Source organism: Hyla sarda, chromosome 1, assembly GCF_029499605.1.
Source record: "Hyla sarda isolate aHylSar1 chromosome 1, aHylSar1.hap1, whole genome shotgun sequence".
Lineage (NCBI taxonomy): Eukaryota > Metazoa > Chordata > Amphibia > Anura > Hylidae > Hyla > Hyla sarda.
Window position 1 is genome coordinate 192,663,528 of NC_079189.1, and position 16,898 is coordinate 192,680,425.

Genomic DNA, 16,898 nt, shown 5'->3' on the forward strand with positions numbered 1-16,898 from the left:
CCGCTGTAACAATCAGCCACCCCTGTGCAAATCACCTCAAATGTACATGGTGCACTCTCCCTTCTGGGCCTTGTTGTGCGCCCACATATGGGGTATCTCCGTAGTCGGGAGAAATTGCATTACAAATTTTGGGGGGCTTTTTTCCCTTTTACCTTTTGTCAAAATGAAAAGTATAGGGCAACACCAGCATGTTAGTGTAAAAAAATTATTTTTTTACACTAACATGCTGGTGTAGACCCCAACTTCACCTTTTCATAAGGGGTGAAAGGAGAAAAAGCCCCACAAAATTTGTTAGGCAATTTCTCCCGAGTACGGCGATACCCCATATGTGGCCCTAAACTGTTGCCTTGAAATACGACAGGGCTCCAAAGTGAGAGCGCCATGCGCATTTGAGGCCTGAATTAGGGATTTGCATAGGGGTGGACATAAGGGTATTCTACGCCAGTGATTCCCAAACAGGGTGCCTCCAGCTGTTGCAAAACTCCCAGCATGCTTGGACAGTCGATGGCTGTCCGGCAATACTGGAAGTTGTTGTTTTGCAACAGCTGGAGGCTCCATTTTGAAAACAGTGGCGTACCAGACGTTTTTCATTTTTATTGGGGAGGGGAGGGGGGCTGTGTAGGGGTATGTGTATATGTAGTGTTTTTTACTTTTTATTTTATTTTGTGTTAGTTTAGTGTAGTGTAGTGTTTTTAGGGTACAGTCACACTGGCAGGGGGGGTTACAGCGATTTTCCCGCTGCGAGTTTGAGCTGCCGCGCAAAATTTACTGCATCGCAAACTTGCAGCCTGATACTCACTGTAAGCCCCCTGCCCATGTGAATATACCCTGTACATTCACAAGGGGGAGGGGGACCTCCAGCTGTTGCAAAACTACAACTCCCAGCATGCACAGTCTTTCAGTGCATTCTGGTAGTTATAGTTTTGCAACAGCTGGAGGCACACGGGTTGGGAAACACTGAGTTAGGAAACAGACAATGTTTCCCAACCAGTGTGCCTCCTGTTGTTGCAAAACCACAACTCCCAAACATTCTCAGGCATGCTGGGAGTAGTAGTTCGGCAACATCTTTAGAGCCAGATGTTGCCGAACTACAACTCCCAGCATGCTTGTAGTTTGCAACATCTGGAGGACTACAGTTTGCAGACCACTAATACAGTGGTTCCTAATCTGTGCCCTTCTAGATGTTGCAAAACTACAACTCCCAGTATGCCAAAACTGTCCAGGCATGCTGGGAGTTGTAGTTCTGCCACATCTGAAGGGCCAGATGTTACAGAACTACAACTCCCAGCATGCCTGGACAGTAAGGGCATGCTGAGGATGTGTAGTTTTGCAACATCTGGAAGGGCACAGTGGTCCCAAACTGTGGACCTCCAGATGTTGCAAAACTACAACTCCCAGCATGCCCAGATGCCAAGGGCTGTCTGGGCATGCTGGGAGTTGTAGTATACAGGGTCCCAATACAGCAATGCATGTCGCTTTACGGCGACGTGCATTGCTGTAAAGGGCCCGACCGCGACTGAAGATCTACTCACCTGTCGCCGCCGCCGCCATCTTCCTCGCCGGGATCCGGGTCTTTAGGGACGAGGTAAGTACCGAGGCCGGTCCCCAGCACTCCCCCGTCCCCCGCCGCATCCTCCGGTCTTCCTCCCGTCCTCTCCGGACATCCAGGGGCCGGGCAGGGCGGGAGGAAGTAACCGCCCCCCCCCCCCCCCTGCGATTGGTCGGTTAACTAACCGAAGAATCGCAGGGGATCGGAGGAGGTGGCAGGCTTGCCACCTCGCTCCTATGCTTTAGCATGGTCCTGGCTTTCTGTGACAGCCGGGATCATGCGAAATTACCGGGCGGTCGGGTCCCAGAGACCCGATCAGCCCGGTATCGCAGCAGATCGCAAGGGCTATTTCCCTTGCGATTTGCGGCGATCGCCGACATGCGGGGCCTACATTGCCCCCCTCGGCGTTTGCCCTGGATCCCTGCTGAAGGGATCCGCTTCCGATCTCCGCCGGGTGAGCGGCGGAGACCAGGAAAAGACCACGATGTATGCATACGTCATGGGTCCTTAAGACCCAGGGTGTGATGACGTATGCATACGTCATGGTTCCTTAAGAGGTTAAAGTCCCATACAAGTCAATGGGAAATATATGTTACTGCATAACTTCCAAACAGCTGGAGATATTTCCATAATACTTAGTCACATGTTACTTATATGTCCACTTAAATTATATGGGTGGTTAATTTAACCCTTAACTACCCCCATTTGTGAGTGTCGGGGTATTTGTTTAACCCCTTAAGGACCGAGCCCTTTTTCACCATAAGGACCGGAGAGTTTTTTGCAATTCTGACCACTGTCACTTTAAACATTAATAACTCTGGAATGCTTTTAGTTATCATTCTGATTCCGAGATTGTTTTTTCGTGACATATTCTACTTTAACTTAGTGGTAAAATGTTATGGTAACTTGCATCCTTTTTTGGTGAAAAATCACCAAATTTGATGAAAAAAATGAAAATTTTGCATTTTTCTAACTTTGAAGCTCTCTGCTTGTAAGGAAAATGGATATTCAAAATATTTTTTTTTTGGGTTCACATATACAATATGTCTACTTTATGTTTGCATAATAAAATGTATGAGTTTTTACTTTTGGAAGACACCAGAGGGCTTCAAAATTCAGCAGCAATTTTTCAAACTCGCTATTTTTCATGGACCAGTTCACGTTTGAAGTGGATTTGAAGGGCCTTCATATTAGAAATGCCCCATAAAAGACCCCATTATAAAAACTACACCCCACAAAGTATTCAAAATGACATTCAGTAAGTGTATTAACCCTTTAGGTGTTTCACAGGAATAGCAGCAAAGTGAAGGAGAAAATTCTAAATCTTCATTTTTTACACTCGCATGTTCTTGTAGACCCAATTTTTGAATTTTTGCAAGTGTAAAAAGGAGAAAATTTTTACTTGCAATTGAAACCCAATTTCTCTCGAGTAAGCACATACCTCATATGTCTATGTTAATTGTTCAGAGGGCGCAGTAGAGGGCTCAGAAGGGAAGGAGCGTCAAATGGTTTTTGGGGGGCATGTCACCTTTAGGAAGCCCCTATGGTGCCAGAACAGCAAAAAAACACACATGGCATACCATTTTGGAAACTAGACTCCTCAGGGAACGTAACAAGGGGTAAAGTGAACCTTAATACCCCACAGGTGTTTCACGACTTTTGCATATGTAAAAAAATATATATTTTTTGTACCTAAAATGCTTGGTTTTCCAAAAATTTTACATTTTTAAAAAGTGTAATAGCAGAAAATACCCCCCAAAATTTGAAACCCAATTTCTCCCGATTCAGAAAACACCCCATATGGGGGTGAAAATTGCTCTGCTGGCGCACTACAGGTCTCAGAAGAGAAGGAGTCACATTTGGCTTTTTGAAAGCAAATTTTGCTCTGGGGGCATGCCGCATTTAGGAAGCCCCTATGGTGCCAGAACAGCAAAAAAAACACATGGCATACCATTTTGGAAACTAGACCCCTCGGGGAAAGTAACAAGGGGTAATCTGAATCTTAATACCCTACAGGTGTTTCACGACTTTTGCATATGTAAAAAATTTTTTTTATTTTTTACCTAATATGCTTGGTTTCCCAAAATGTTAACATTTTTAAAAAGGGTAATAGCAGAAAACACCCCCCAAAATTTGAAGCCCAATTTCTCCCGATTCAGAAAACACCCCATATGGGGGTGAAAAGTGCTCTGCTGGCGCACTACAGGTCTCAGAAGAGAAGGAGTCACGTTTGGCTTTTTGAAAGCAAATTTTGCTCTGGGGGCATGCCGCATTTAGGAAGCCCCTATGGTGCCAGGACAGCAAAAAAAAAAAAAACATTTTGGAAACTAGACCCCTCGGGGAACGTAACAAGGGGTTAAGTGAACCTTTATACCCCACAGGTGTTTCATGACTTTTGTATATGTAAAAAAAAAATTTTTTTTTTAACCTAAAATGCTTGTTTTCCCAAAAATTTAACATTTTTAAAAAGGGTAATAGCAGAAAATACCCCACAAAATTTGGAGCCCAATTTCTCCCGAGTACGGCGATACCCCATATGTGGCCCTAAACTGTTGCCTTGAAATACGACAGGGCTCCAAAGTGAGAGCGCCATGCGCATTTGAGGCCTAAATTAGGGATTGCATAGGGGTGGACATAGGGGTATTCTACGCCAGTGATTCCCAAACAGGGGGCCTCCAGCTGTTGTAAAACTCCCAGCATGCCTGGACAGTCAGTGGCTATCTAGCAATACTGGGAGTAGTTGTTTTGCAACAGCTGGAGGCTCCGTTCTGGAAACAGTGGCGTACCAGACGTTTTTCATTTTTATTGGGGAGGGGAGGGGGGCTGTGTAGGGGTATGTGTATATGTAGTGTTTTTTACTTTTTATTTTATTGTGTGTTAGTGTAGTGTAGTGTTTTTAGGGTACAGTCGCATGGGCGGGGGGTTCACAGTAGTTTCTCGCTGGCAGTTTGAGCTGCGACAGAAAATTTGCCGCAGCTCAAACTTGCAGCCGGATACTTACTGTAATCCTCCGCCCATGTGAGTGTACCCTGTACGTTCACATTGGGGGGGGGGGGGGAGAAACATCCAGCTGTTGCAAAACTACAACTCCAAGCATGTACGGTTTATCAGTGCATGCTGGGAGTTGTAGTTTTGCAACAGCTGGAGACACACAGGTTGTGAAACACCGAGTTTGGTAACAAACTCAGTGTTTTGCAACCAGTGTGCCTTCAGCTGTTGCAAAAGCTACAACCCCCAGCATGTACGGACAGCGGAAGGGCATGCTGGGTCTTGTAGTTATGCAACAGCCGGAGGCATACTACATTGGCTGGGGATGCTGGGGATTGTAGTTATGCAACAGCTGGAGACACACTGGTTTACTACTTAACTCAGTGTGCCTTCAGCTGTTGCAAAACTACAACTCTCAGCAGTCACCGACAGCCAACGGGCATGCTGGGAGTTGTAGTTATGCAACCACCAGATGCACCACTACAACTCCCAGCATGCACTTTAGCTGATTGTGCAAGCTGGGAGTTGTAGTTACACAACAGCTGAAGGTACACTTTTACATAGAAAGAATGTGCCTTCAGCTGTTGCAAAACTACAAATCCCAGCATGCCCATAAGGGCATGCTGGGAGCTGTGGTGGTCTGCCTCCTGCTGTTGCATAACTACAGCTCCCAGCATGCCCTTGTTGCATGCTGGGAGCTGTTGCTAAGCAACAGCAGGAGGCTGTCACTCACCTCCAACGATCCAGCCGCACAGGTCAGTCCCTCGTCGTCTCCGCCGCTGCTCCTGGGGCCCCGATCCCAACAGGGACGCCGGGGATCGGGTCCCCAGCACTGGGGGTCGTCTTCCCGCACCCGCTCACGTCCTCCGGAAGAGGGGCGGAGCGGGTTGCGGGAGTGACACCCGCAGCAGGCGCCCTGATTGGTCGGCCGGTAATCCGGCCGACGAATCAGGGCGATCGTGAGGTGGCACCAGTGCCACCTCACCCCTGCTGGCTCTGGCTGTTCGGGGCCGGCCCCGATCAGCCAGTAATTCCGGGTCATCGGGTCACTGGAGACCCGATTGACCCGGAATCTGCCGCAGATCGCTGGACTGAATAGGGATAGGAGGATAGGAGGTCAGGATAGGAGGTTGAGATAGAAGGTTGAGATAGGAGCTCAGGATAGGAGGACAGTATAGGAGGTCAGAATATGAGGACGGGATATTAGGACAGGATATGAGGTCGAGATATGATGACGAGATAGGAGGTCAGGATAGGAGGTCGGGATATGAGGACAGGATATGGGGTTGGGATATGACAACAATATATGAGGATGGGATATGAAGTCAAAAGCTTCCTCCTTTGTTTATTTTCCTCCCCAACAAGGATTAGAAAGGAAAAACCGGGCAACACCGGGTATTAAGCTAGTTGTGAATAAAAAGAACTTGGTGAGAGCTAAAACCCTGACTTTTCTACTTATTTTGTTCTGATTCTGAATTTGTTCTGATTCTGACTGTTTGTTATTTATGATCAGTATGAGCTAGGTGCAGTCATAACAGCTTACACTTTGGACTTGCACGGGCAGACGCATTAAGGGTGCGTTCACATTCTATTACCAGCAGCAGGTTGCCCGCTGCAGGAATCCCGCTGCGGGTTACGCCACCATTGATTTAAATGGGTCCACAGACAGTCCGCAATAGTTTCAGATTTGCGGACTGTTAAATGAATGGTAGCGTAACTCGCAGCGGGTTTCCCGCAGCAGGAAACCCGTTGCTAGTTACTAGCGTATAAACACACCCTAAAGGGGTATTCCGGCTTTAGATAGGATAGGGATAAGATGTCTGATCGTGGGGGGGGGGGGCCTTCTCAGGTCTTTTTCCAATACATTTTTGGGGTAAATCCCTATTTACCTTTTGGTCAAGCAATTTGTATATGTTGTCATCATTTCTTCACCGGAACAGGATATCGAGAAACTATAAACAGTGTGTGGATGATAACTGCTCTTCTGCTGTTGGTACTATGTGTTAGGTGTCCTAAAATTATTGGACATATATATTCAATCTAAGTATAACACTATGTAAGGTGAACATTCTTCATGGAGGAACAATAATATCTTTTATTCACAGGAATGGATCTATCATTATCATTATTTCGAGACATAGGGGGAGATTTATCAAAACCTGTGCAGAGGAAAAGTTGCAACCATAGCAACCAATCAGATCGCTTCTTTCATTTTTCAGAGGCCTTTTCATAAGGGAAAGTAGTGATCTGATTGGTTGCTATGCTCAGCAACTTTTCCTCTGGGCAGGTTTTGATAAATACTATATGTTATCTCTGTATTGTTATCAATGTGTGTAGTAATTTAGGGAGCTGTATGGTTTAAAAAAAATTAGGTTATTTTTATAGTATATTTCCTTTTCATCTATATTGGTGTAGCACCTACAAGGGCCCTGAAGTGTACATTATGAGAGTATTATTTTAATAAATTTATATTTTGATAGCACCATTTTTTATGCCCTATTAATCTTCGAGCTCCAATTTTTCATTAGTTTTCTATACTTTAAATAAAGCCTCTTCTTGCCCCATACAATCTGTTTAACATATTGGAGTTTATTTACTAATGTGATCCTAACTCTTTTTTCTCGGGTTTTTCACCCGGAACTTGCGACACAATTTGCAACCAAAAAACACAAAGCCCTCCATTTTACAAGAAAAACCAGAAAAGGGGCATGCTCCCAGGAGAAAGGGGCATGGTCCTGAAAAAAGGGGTGTGTCCCTGACAGTTTTAAAAAATCCCAACATATTTACTAAGGTTTTCCCTTAAAATGTGGGGGATTTCAGCTAGAAAAAAACGCAACAGATCAGAGCAGTTGTTAAAAAAAAAAAAGCAAAACGTAGGGAAAAGTACAAAATGTAGGGGAACATTAGTAAATACCTTGGGAAAATACCTGTCAGGAATCAAAACCCACAAAGAAAACTACACAGTAAATAAACCCAATTGTCAATTCTCCTAAACCATTTTCTCTCAATCACACTGCAAAAACCTTCATCATAAATCTGGGGAAGTATAATTATTTTTACTATAGGTACCCTATCAGACATCGATATAGTAAGTATTAACAAAGTCTATTTTATTCTTTATTTTACCCAATAATTGATTATGGGTTAATACAACAAATTCTCATGGATTCACTTAAAAGAGGGTGGCGGGGGGGGGGGGGGGGTGTGTTGAGGGACTTCACCATGAACCATGGCTCACATGCTTCGTCCATAAGACCAGGTACTGAGTCAATTTCTTGAATCAACATGTCTAGTGGATACATGGTGGTGCTTACAGCCAGCAGAACATGTTTGTACACATTTCTTGCATGCACATAATGGATGGTTGTGCATAGACTGCCTGTTGTCGTCACCTGATCTGTTGCTCAGGATACAAGACGTCACTATTGATGCTTTAGTTATCTTAGACTGCATTCCAGTTATCATCTCACTGATGGACACCCACCCCATGAGAACAGATTACTTATGGCAGCTCCTGTCTTTCTTAGCAGGGGATAATAATGTTTTGGGCCTCTTTAAGTGCTTTTATTTTGAATCCCAAACAGATGCTGTGCCCATCAGCCACATCGCTACTGAGACATGGCAAAGGCTGCTTTGCAAGTTCATATTCTAGCATAGTTCACCACTATAAAAAAGAAGCCGGTCATAGCATGTTGACAGGCCAGCCATACTCTATGGTGGACATATACTGCTTTAAAAATGGGTGGCAGCTAAATCCGAGTTTGAGTTGTGGTTGGAGTTACAGGAGCAGTTCAAACAGGATCAAAGAGATGCAAATTTTTTCTGGCACGAAAATAAAGCAGGATCACTCTTAGAATGGCAAAATACATAAAATGTACCTATTCATATATTTAAGCATTGAAAAACCGAGTTAGCACCATATATAGAAAAGAATACCAACAAAATCCTAGAGATAAGATGCCCCTGATAGCTACAGAAAAATATATATCAAACATTCAAACTATTTCACAAACAATTTTACCTGGGTGGCAGAATGTTCATAAAATCATAATAAATGAACAATAAAGGGAAATGTTTATTCACATAGCCCACAGAGCCACTTATGCCTTTGACGACTCTTACACAGAAGCTCCAGGCACATTATCTATGGTCTTACCTGAAATGTTCCCTTCCTTAAGACAATATTTTTCACTGAATCTGGAAATGATCAGATATTTAAACAGTGTGGAAGGCTGCTAGGGGCTATATAAAAGAGGTTTGGGTACTTTCGCTAAAGGGAATTAATTTAATAATCTGACTCCTTAAGATACAGAGCCTAATAGGGGGTACTCACGATCATCTATTCTTCATGTAGCACTATTAGTTGTGAAAAAGTGCATCTCACGACACTGGCTACAGCCCACCTTGATCAGACAGATCTTACTCTGTTAATAAAGGCATACCAATACACAGAGTGAAAGTCCAAAAGGCAGTGTAGGAAGATTTTCTCTACTTTGTGATTCTTGAACATCAAAAAGATTTGGGAGGGGGGATGGGGATAGTTTTTGGTTTCTTGCATGTTTGTATGTTTTTTAACATTCTGACCCGACTTCTCTGAGGCCAAGTTGATGCTTTCAGGCATACGCATATTCTTTCTGGCGGTTCGCCTTGTTGATGTAAACTTCCCATCTAGTTGCTGTAGTTCAGAACAGTCTGACTGTCATGTGAGAGACTTATGCAGTTACTGACAGATGTGCTGTATATTGCTATTTTCTTCTTTTCATGTAGTATATTTGGATTTTATTAAGCGTCAGATTGTGACATATTCTACATTGATTTCTTGTTTATTGGTTTGTAAGTCTGTAAAACTTTCAACAAAAAGAAGTTAAAAAAAACAGCTTCCACTCTTCTGGAAAAAATTTCTGCAAGATGTCGATGTTCCTTTATGGGAATTATTGCCAATTCACCCAGAAGAGCATTTATGAGGTCAGACATTGAGGTGGAATGAGCTGGGCCGTGGTCCAGGTCATGTGAGCCTTCTTCTTCCTATGTTTAAAATTATGGCCATTATTTTTAAATTTGGCAAAACAAATCACAAAATAGCCAACAGGTAGTCCCTGTGTAGATCTGTATGTGGGTCATCTGATTTTCAATACCCAATTCCAAAATAATTCATTGTTTACTGTCAACTAACACCTTATTTGTTCTCCAAAATCCAAAATCCTCAGTAAGTTGTCGAGTGAACTGCAAACCAATGTTGGGATATGTTAATAATTATTCAACTCTTTTACTTGCAAACTAGGAGGAAGTAGAGTACTTTTTTATAATGGAAAGATGATGTGATGCATTACCTATAGGGCCTCTGCACATAGGGTACAACTGCTCCTGTTTAAATTGTGCAAATATGAATTGCAAAGTATGTTGCACTATATAGTTTCTTTTTGTATTGTGTTTTGTCTTGTTTTTTTTCTTTTGTTTTGGTTATTTGCATTATCCATGCCAAGTGGAATATAACTATATTTTAATCATCACCTCAACTTTAACTCTCATTATTGCAAATACAAATGCATTTGTAGGATACACTGTGGTGTCCCGGTACCTTATTGCATGCCGTACCTAGTGTGGTGGTCCCCAAAGTCATAGTAACTAGGTGGGACAGCCCCTAGTCGCCTCTTCTCATCTCTAATTCTATACTGTTAATACATGTATATATTTGGTAATAATGTATATTTAATACTACTACTATACTACTTACCTTGTTTAGCGTCACGGGACCTTCGGTAATGTGACCATGTTAATATCCTCTATGGTATGTTGGAGGACCTTTGGAGGTCCTTGGGTCACGTGTTACCCACAATCCTTTGTAATGGTGATTGACTCAAGTATTGGACTAATTAGCACTAGTCCAGCCCGTGACCATATAAGGGAGCTATAGCCAATTATCGCGCTCTTGGGTTGCTGCTTTCGTGGATGCCGGACTAGCAGTATGGATCTGCGCAACTTGCAAAGAAACGCTAGGCCTGAAAACCTACCGGCCTCAGCGGAACTAAACCGTGAGTTCTAAACTAATCCCCGCTAAAGCTAACGTAACTTCTGGACCGCAACTAATCCCCTAAATCCAGTGGAACAGCACATATTACCCTAAAGACTTAAAGGGGTACTCCGGTGAAAACCTTTTTTCTTTTAAATCAACTGGTGGCAGAAAGTTAAACATATTTGTAAATTACTTCTATTAAAAAATCTTAATCCTTCCAGTACTTATTAGCTGCTGAATGCTACAGAGGAAATTCCTTTCTTTTTGGAACACTGATGACATCACGAGCACAGTGCTCTCTGCTGACATCTCTGTTCATTTTAGCAACCATACATAGCAGATGTATGGCAGATGTATGGCAGATGTATGGCAGATGTATGGTAAGGGCAGCATGGTGGCTCAGTGGTTAGCACTGCTGCCTTGCAGTGCTGGGGACTTGGGTTCAAATCCCACTAAGGACAACAAAAAATAAAGTGTTATTATTATTATAATAACGTCAGCAGAGAGAACTGTGCTCGTGATGTCATCAGAGAGCATTCCAAAAAGAAAATAATTTCCTCTGTAGTATTCAGCAGCTAATAAGTACAGGAAGGATTAAGATTTTTTGATAGAAGTAATTTACAAATATGTTTAACTTTCTGCCACCAGTTGATTTAAAAGAAAAATGGTTTTCACCGGAGTACCCCTTTAAAACTGCTAAAGTCCCAAACATTGTTAATCTCCAAAGAAAGCTTGCATTTATAGCAACTGTTCCGGTTATGAAGCTTGCATAAAATCTTCAGTAAAAGTTACAACTGTTTCAGAAAACTCTCCAGTTGTGGACATTCCATTATTATCTACCTCCCTATCGCTCTTGGGAAGCGTGGCGGTAGGACAAGCATTACTGAGGAGCCCTCACCCTGGGGTCACGAATAGCAAGGGTTAACAAGCACCCTTTAGTCATCGCACAGCTACACTCCCCATACCCAAGTCCCCCAGACTATCACAACACCAATATCATAAATGATGGGTACATACTGTATTTGCCGAAAGCTTAATTAAATTTTCATCAGTTTATGATAGAATGCATGTAATGTATTACTAATGTTAGCTTTCTTCTTTCATTTTTCAGGTGGTGAAAATGATGATTGTGGTGGTGGTGACCTTTGCAATCTGTTGGCTTCCCTATCATATATTTTTTATTGTAACTGCACTCGATATCAAAGTGGAGAGATGGAAATACATCCAACAAATCTATTTGGCCATTTTTTGGCTGGCAATGAGCTCAACAATGTATAACCCCATAATATATTGCTGTCTTAATAAAAGGTAAGAAAAAAAAATGCAGGAAGACCTTTTGTTCCGATCCATCAATTAACAATCCTGATATGACAATTACCCTTCAAGAAGTAAATCAGCTGTTCTGAATGTTAAACAAGGCGGCAAAAGCTACTCCGTAGGGAGGGAAAATTCTTTGGCAAATTTCCAGACTGTGATTTTTGTCTTATAATTAGTGTTAGAAACATTTAGAGTCAATGATCTGAAATAATGTGTCTCATGTGATATATGTCCGTTACAAGCTGTGACGTGCTAAACAATTTTGTATTCCAATGGCTTATCTGTGGAAATTAGCTGCATCTTTTCCATGTTGGTCTTCAGATTACAATGATATTTTAGACCGTATTTATAGAGATACGTAGGAGTATAATTTAATTACAATATTCATAATGTGACCTAGATAAGAAATAATAAAGTAATTTATACAGTTGTCAGCTTACTTGCTCTTTACAAATAAGAGGACTCGTGTACATACAGAGAGTATGTTGTTAGAGGAAACTGACTAAATTGTTAGAGGAAACTGACGGTAAGCATCAGCTCTAGGCCAGATCTGTCCTGGTATACCGTTCCTATAGTTCTCAAATTATCAAAACTAATGGATAGGTGACATGTATTTGTATCAGTGTACACTAGTTTTAACTTAAAATATGTGGAAGGGATATATACATTTTTTTTATAGAACATGACATTAATGTTGTTTGTTTTTCTAGGTCCAATGGTACTTGTTTAAAAGAAGAGGTTGCATTTTTAACTTGGTAGACATTTGGGTCCATTTGCAGTAGACCAGTAGTCAGTAGTTAAATGCTGGTGTAAACAAACCCATGGATAGATAGACCTGGTCATGCCTTCTTTTTATCTTTATAGTTCTCTCCATTGGTGAGAGATAATCCCAGGGAGCATTAGCCAGGAAAGTCAGGCATATGCCCTCTTTATCACCCTCCTCCATGCCTTCTTGCATACACCTACATTGTTTGACATACACCACTTGATAAAGACATCATGATACATCAGAATGACTAACAATATCCAGCCATGAGCTTACTTACATCACCTGATTACCCGCTGACAGATTTGTTTTAAAGAGGTTGTTCGGCCCCACAAAACTTTTAGTAATCAGCTTTTGCTGTCATAAAATTAAAAAGTTATACTCACCCTCCTCAGGATCCTTTTTCTGCTGTACCAGCAGAATGTTACGATGCCGTGCCAGAGATCGCAGGGGATCCCAGCAGCCGGCCCCCTGTGATCTTACATCTTATCCCCTATCCTTTGTATAGGGGATAATATCTCTAGGGGCAGAGTACCCCTTTAACCTCTTAATGACCCAGTGCATACCTGTATGCCCTGAGTCCGCTCTAGTTCTGTAACGTGGGGCCACAGCATCATAGCGGGTCATAGCGGGTCGGGCCCAATCTCTAACAATCGGGAACCGTGGCTAATAGTGCGGCACTGATTGTGGTGCCGTGCGCTATTAACCCTTCAGACGTGGTGTTCAAAGTTGATCACCGCGTCTAAAGTGAAAGTAAACTAATGCCGGTTATCTCAGAGGGCTGTTCGGGACTGCCGCAGTGAAATTGCGGTGTCCTGAACAGCTGTAGGACACGAGGAGGGTCCCTACCTGCCTCCTGGTGTTCAATTTTCGAATGACTGCTCAGTGCCTGAGATCCAGGCATGAGCAGTCAAGCAGCAGAATCATCGATCAATGGTTTCCTATGAGAAACCATTGATCAATGTAAAAGATCTGTGTGGGCAGTGTTATAGCCCCCTGTAGGTGCTATAACATTGCAAAATAAAAAAGTGGAAAAAAAAGTTAATAAAGATCATTTAACCCCTTCCCTAATCAAAGTTTGGATCACCTCCTTTTTCCCATTTAAAAAAAAAAAAAAGAACAGTAGAAATAAATATATGTGGTAGTGCCACGTGCGGAAATGTCCGAATTATAAAAATATATAAATAATTAAACTGCACAGTTAATGGCGTACGCACAAAAAAAATCCAAAGTCCAAAATAGCGTATTTTTGTTCACTTTTTATATCATAAAAAAATGAATAAAAAGCGATCAATAAGTCATATCAATACAAAAATGGTACCAAAAATACTTCACTGCGCAAGAAATGAGCCATCATACCACCCCATACGCGAAAAAATAAAAAAGTTATAGGGGTCAGAAGTTGACAATTTTGAACATATAAATTTTCCTGCATGTACCGGTAGTTATGATTTTTTTCTGAAGTACGACAAAATCAAACCTACATAAGTAGGGTATCATTTTAATCGTATGGACCTACAGAATATAGTGAAGGTGTCATTTTTGCCAAAAAAATTACTGTGTAGAAACGGAAGCCCCAAAAGTTACAAAATGGCATTTTTTCTTCCATTTTGTCACACAATTATTTTTTTCCCGTTTCGCCATAGATTTTTGGGTAAAATGACTTAAAATTACTTAAAAGGGGTTAAGGATCCATACAACAGATTCAATACATAATTATTTGTGGGACAGAATCATGTGATTGGCTATACTATTTGGGAGTTTTATTTATTTATTTTTTAATAAAACTGCCACTGCAGTTTTTGAGCCAAGTTCAGAAGTGGATCCAGCAAAAATGAGAAGCATAAGTCCTTCCTTCATATTTCCCATTTTGAATACACTTCTGGCTTTGGCTCAAAAACTGCAGTGGCAGCTTTTCAAAAAACTCCAGAAAAAACCTTGAAACCTAGACTAAAGCAGACTAATTGTAGCCACTTTTTTCTGCGGCATACTGTATCTTAAAGAATTCAAGTGTTCACTCTTTTTTTATGTTGCTTTCCTGTTTATGTCCTATTTCTGTATTCACAGATTTCGTGCTGGTTTCAAAAGAGCATTTAGATGGTGTCCATTTATTGAAGTATCCAGTTATGATGAATTGGAGCTCAAATCCACCAGGTTCCACCCAACAAGACAGAGCAGTCTATATACGGTATCCAGGATGGAATCCAGCATGACTGTTGTATTCGATCCAAATGATGGCGAAAATTCCAAATCTATTCACAGCCACAAGAAAAGAGTTACTTCTAGCGAATCGACTTTAAACGGTTGTTCCCGAAAAAATTCAACGGATGCCTCCACAAATTCCATTTTCATTAGTTCCCCCTGTACATCGGCAGACTGTTATTCATGAATTGTTTATCAGGCAGTATTAAAAAGATACTGAAACGATAAATCTATTTTTAACTTGTAATGAAATAGGCATGACAAGAAATCATGGCCATCTTATTAAATGCGAAATGTTTGGCTTTAAACATCAGGGAGGTTTGTCCGTTTCATGAATTTTAGCCTTGTGTCCAGACATGGAAAATGACTCCTTATTTTTACTCTTTAAACATATCAATTGTCAGTAGGTGAATGTAAAGGCATGGTGTTTGCTTGTCTACTATTTTGTACTGTTTTGTGCATTACCAGTGCAATTGATGGCATGCCTTGTGACTTATTTTTTGAATAATATTTGTAAACAGAAAAATACAGTATAAGGGCACACTTTTTAGAAAATTCTAATCCTCAGCTTAAAGGAGAACTCTAGCCAAAACTAATTTATCCCCTATCCTTATCCATTATACCAGCAGTCGGACGCCCTTTGATCTCCAGAATGGGACTCTAGACAGCATGCGCTCCATAATTTCCATGGGAGTATCGGTGATGCCAGAGTGCTGTACTTGGCTCTTTTAGGCATAGCCTTAGAAATGAATATCACTCCTTACTGAGAGCCGAGTCCTGTTCCCGGAGATCGCGGGGGGGGGGGGGGGGGGGGGGGATCAGTTGTCCCCATCAGTCGGACCCCCCACAATTAGCTATTTATCCCATATTACTCACAAAATACACTTCTTTTTTATTAGTTTTTATTAAATTATTAGAGAAATACATTATGACAAGTCGATGATTTAATATTAGTATCTCAATTACACTCAATTGTTTCAAGTTCAGAAATAAACCTGAAAGCTGTAGGGAAGAACAGATTTAATGCCTCTACCTTGCAAGTTCTGTTTACAACAACCTATTACAGTGATCCCTCAACTTACAATGGCCTCAACATACAATAGTTTCAACATACATTGGTCTTTTCTGGACCATTGTAACTTGAAACCAGACTCAACATACAATGTACAGACAGTCCAGATCTGTGAAACATGTCAATGGCTGGAAGAACTGACCAATTACATTGGTCATTTTACTGGTAAAGCCCATGTATTACTGAAGTGTATGCACTGACTGGCTGTCCGGTAGTGGCCCCCACAGTACAGGGAGGAACTACATGTTCTGTACTATATCTTCTGTACTACTCTTTACCTGTACCAGGGTTAGCTGCTCCTTTGGGCACAAGGTGAGGGCAGCTCTGTTTTTTTGGACACTGAGTGTACTGTACAGGACCCTGAAGAAGCTCCTGTCCGCTACATAGACAGTGATTACAGCTCCCAGCAGATCTTTCTTACTTTAATACAGTATATAAGGATTCTGTATTAGTTATCTACTTATTTTTCTTTAATCCTCACTTTTTCCTATTTTTGGATGACATTTTGGTGGCTTCAGAACCAATTACCAGGTTTCAACATACAATGGTCATCCTTGAACCAATTAATATTGTAACTTGATGGACCACTTTATTGATGTTTTTTACTATAAGTTATCTCACTTGTTTTGACTTATTTTCTTCTTCTCATGCCCATTTATACAATATATACATTGTTCCAAACAACTTGCAGTTTGGCATATTACATTTTATTATAGTCTGAGGGTTTTTACTATCAACTACTGACTTTCTTAAAGTCTTTATTAAAGTGATTCTGTGTAAATGATGGCATATCCTAGTGATATGACATCAACATTTAATGTACCAACCTGCTACCCACTCTGGAATTTGAAGTACAGTGCCCCCTTCATCAGGGCTCCAAGGTCTGATATTATAACTCAGTTTCAATTGAACTTCATTGACCTGGAAAGATCCGTTCTGGTGCGAATCTATCTTGCCTGACATACCTACTATTTGTTTTCATTTGTCAGAA

The 16,898-nt window shown here is 41.4% G+C and overlaps 1 protein-coding gene across 1 annotated transcript in view; it reads left to right on the forward strand.

Moving 5' to 3' along the window:
* TACR3 (tachykinin receptor 3) overlaps positions 1-15,639 on the forward strand; it is a 196,021-nt gene extending 180,382 nt beyond the window's left edge. The window contains exons 4-5 of the mRNA XM_056566298.1: positions 11,662-11,858; positions 14,701-15,639. Coding sequence (XP_056422273.1) covers positions 11,662-11,858; positions 14,701-15,022 — 519 coding nt within the window. The 3' untranslated portion in view covers positions 15,023-15,639. The remainder of the gene's footprint in view (positions 1-11,661; positions 11,859-14,700) is intronic.
* The last annotated feature ends 1,259 nt before the right edge of the window (positions 15,640-16,898 follow it).